The sequence below is a fragment of the Hemiscyllium ocellatum genome, chromosome 26, assembly GCF_020745735.1.
Source record: "Hemiscyllium ocellatum isolate sHemOce1 chromosome 26, sHemOce1.pat.X.cur, whole genome shotgun sequence".
Classification (NCBI taxonomy): domain Eukaryota; kingdom Metazoa; phylum Chordata; class Chondrichthyes; order Orectolobiformes; family Hemiscylliidae; genus Hemiscyllium; species Hemiscyllium ocellatum.
The window spans coordinates 17,446,668-17,450,077 of NC_083426.1; the positions used below are offsets into that span (position 1 = coordinate 17,446,668).

The following is a 3,410-nucleotide window of genomic DNA, read 5'->3' on the forward strand; positions in this document are numbered from 1 at the left end:
CAATAGTCATTTCGACTGCTCAAACTAGGAACAAGTTTGAGAGATGGTCATTCAACCCAAAACATTAGCTGATTTCTCTCCACAGATGCTGCCAGACTTGTAGAGCTCTTCCATCAAATTTGCTTGCATTGCTTAAAACAGGAACTGTGTGGGGCAGGTTATTTGCCTCGAGGATGAGATTTGAAGAGGAGTGATGGAAGGCAGCCAAGATTAGATGGGGATCACATCATGGGTCATCAGAGACAGCTCAAGGTCAGCATGAAATTATGCAAACTGCGATACGAAACAGCAAAGAGGCAATGTACACAGTGTAGATAGACTAATGCCAGGTCCACTATATTTTGTTCAAGTTCTGCAAGCTATTGAAGAGTCTATGTAACACAAAGTTTGGTATTTGTGTGCTACAAAACTGAGGTCTTTACTACTGAAAAGGATGCAAGTTTTGCACGCAAACTGGAGCTTCCCTAAACACCTACATCACTTCCATAAATTCAGAGACTTCCTCATTAGTACACTTGTTTATCACCCTTAATAAAACTGGAGATTACTTTCCATTGAAAAGTATGCTTTAATTAAAACTTATAGAAAACTGTACAATTTCTTCAATACAGCTGTACAATATTTAAGAAAAATGTACACAGTTCAGATTCACATAGCTTACAGACTGTCAAAAAAAATTATGTACAGACAAACTATCCAGATCTGCACAATATGCTACCAAAAGTGATTTTTCCCTTAAGTTCTCATTTGAAAAGAGGCTTTGCAGAGTTTCACAAAGTCAGTTTTACAATAACCTACAGGAATCAGTTCACAGCTTAGACCAAAAGGCAGTGTCCCTTTAAAAAAAAAGAGATATGTAAAATGTATTTCACTGTAGGTCAATACTGAGTTACAAGTCAAAAAGCTAGGATTTTTAAAAAAAGTCTGACTGTATATTCTGCTTTGAGGGGACAGCAAACAATGTTATACAGATTTATAAAAACAGCCATGTTGAAGTTTTAAAAAAGTTTAAGATTCAAAACAGCTTACTTTTGTCTTGTGATCAAAATACATCATGGTTGTAATCCTTCTAAGTCAGAAATCTTTAAAGTGTTCTTCATTTTCAGTGCTTTATTAGTTGTTTCCAACGCTCAACGTTAGAATTTCAGAATATAAAAAAGTTTTGATTAGGCATCAACCATGTGTGATGAGTCCGTAACATCCTATCCTCAAATCAGAATATTAAGTTTACTCAGCTAAAGTAGTTTTGGTTACTTACTCTGTACAACCCACTCATGAAACTATGCCAGGTTTGTAATAGTTTCATCAGAGGATCACACCATTTGATGTTCCTTTGGAAAGTCCCCATCCAGATAACTAATTATACCTTAACATACTTGCTTAGGCAGGTCGATTTTTAAAATTAAAAATCAGGGTCAAGTAATTTTTACTAAAAGCCACATTTTTAAGAAAACTCCACTTATGGTATATATTGCTCAGTTGCATTAAAGTGCCTCTCAGCTTGAAACTGCCATCCAGTAGTTTTTGGAAGGGCTGGTTCTGCCCATCATCAACTCGTTTTTACAGGTCAACATCCCCAGGTTATTGGCCGGCGGTGCTTCATACAGGACACAGATGGACCCATCTTCACCTATGCGGTAAGAAACCTCATAGGGGTCGACCCACAGAGTCAGCTCGCTGGGAAGGAGTTTGAACAATTGCTGGCTGCTGAGACCTATTCTGTTGGCAGCTTTTCCGATCAAGGGGTCCATTTTATGGTTTATTCGGATACACCGGTAACCCGAGCCTTTGCACGGCTTGTCTGGAAACCAATGATGTTTGTAGTGCTCTGAAAAAGAGAAAAAAAAAAATGGATGCCCAAAAAATTAATAAGTTTGCAGCAACATACAAACAAACAAACAAACGTCAGAAAAAGAAAACAGTCCTCAATACACCAATTCCCCCTTAATCTTGGGAATTTAAAAAACTCAACTTTCAGTCCAGAGAAATATCAACGTTGTTGGGTCAAGTTAGTTACAATGAACTGCTGCTTTAGATTTCTTAAAAGCGGGCCACTGGTTTCTTTGAAATGCGTATTTTCGAGCGTTAAAAGTTCTGAAAGCACAGCGGCCAAATTTTGAGACGATAAAAAAAAATTCATCGCTCCATAAGTAAACAGTTTGATTCACTTTCGGTGAAGTTTTTGTTTAAATAAAAATCTGCATGTCACATTCACAGCTCGACTCGCTCAACGGAGAGTTTCCTTTTGCGGAGCCCGAGCTGAGAGAAAAAGTACGAAATAATGAGGCGTTCAGGTTCCCGCAGAAGCTGAAAAGCGGCAGCGAGAGCTAAGGTTTGCCAAGACTCGGTCTGAAGTTACACGGGAGGGGTATCCTGTGATATTTTCGAGGGGCAGTTTCCAAGTTGTTTCTTCCATTGTTCCGATCAAACACCTCTCTCACTTTATTTTGCTTTCCCCCACCTCCCCATCCCCTCTCAGATAAACTGCACTCAGTTTCCTTACTCACACCAGCCACCCCACGTCTGTCTGCCCCTCACTCACCTGCCAAGGCGTCCTGTAGCGAGTGGCTGAAGATTTGTAGCTGGCCCGGGCTCACTAAACCCGTGTTGCGCAGGAGTCTGCTGACAAAACCCACAGCAGCCGCGATCTCCATCGTCATAACCAACCCGGCTGAAAGCGACAAGAGGAGCTCGACTCGGAACCAGCGCCAGACAAGGCGGCTTTATTAACGGAACAAAAATAAAAGGAGCAATAAAGACACGGAGCTTCAAAAAGTGCAATTCTGCAAAACGCCCTGGAGACAGTGCGAATCGCTCGCTGCACTCCGGGCGCTCCCAGTGTATCTACTATAAGATACTTGCTCGGATGACTCTAAGCGAGTCTGGCCCCTCTACGGCGCTGCCGCTCTCATTTAAAGGGCCATGCCCCACAATGGAACGTGTCGTAGCCCAACACCAGTGGCTGATGGATGACACACTCATCCAATCCGAATTGGTGGGCGCAAGCCCCGAACCAATGGTGAAAGGGAAACGTGGATTCGCTCGTGCCATTGGACGATAAGGGATTGTGACGACACAGAGCGTCTCGGCCAATGGGAAACACATGGTCTAAAATGGAAGAATTGACGTTCTAGATGACGTGTGCGCGATTGGTCTGATTATAGCAACTGGGAAATAACAGGGAGAAGTGAGAGGGGTAATTAATAGCATTTGGAGTTCCTGGGAAATAATAGAGAGGAGTGAAAAGGATTAGCAACGGAGAGTTACTGGAAGTAACAGGGAGAGTGACAGGGATCAGAAGTAGAATTTAGAGTTACTGGGAAATAACAAGGAAAAGTGAAGGGGTTAGTAATAGATTAAAGAGTAACTGGGACATAACAGGAAGAAGTGAGATGGATCAATAATAGGCT

The 3,410-nt window shown here is 41.8% G+C and overlaps 1 protein-coding gene across 1 annotated transcript; it reads right to left on the minus strand.

Moving 5' to 3' along the window:
• Positions 1-548: 548 nt before the first annotated feature.
• LOC132828367 (protein BTG2-like) lies at positions 549-2,907 on the minus strand. The gene is made up of 2 exons (XM_060845405.1): positions 2,543-2,907; positions 549-1,828 (listed from the first exon to the last, which is right to left on the minus strand). Exons 1-2 carry the CDS (start codon positions 2,658-2,660, stop codon positions 1,497-1,499), a joined length of 450 nt encoding a protein of 149 aa, XP_060701388.1. The 5' UTR covers positions 2,661-2,907; the 3' UTR covers positions 549-1,496.
• Positions 2,908-3,410: the final 503 nt, after the last annotated feature.

Bases quoted from the DNA above. Each gene is read 5' to 3' on its own strand.
- LOC132828367 (XM_060845405.1), bottom strand. From the start codon at position 2,660: ATGACGATGGAGATCGCGGCTGCTGTGGGTTTTGTCAGCAGACTCCTG. The intron at 1,829-2,542 runs GTGAGTGAGGGG...TCTCTTTTTCAG, and splicing joins GCTACAGGACGCCTTGGCAG to AGCACTACAAACATCATTGG.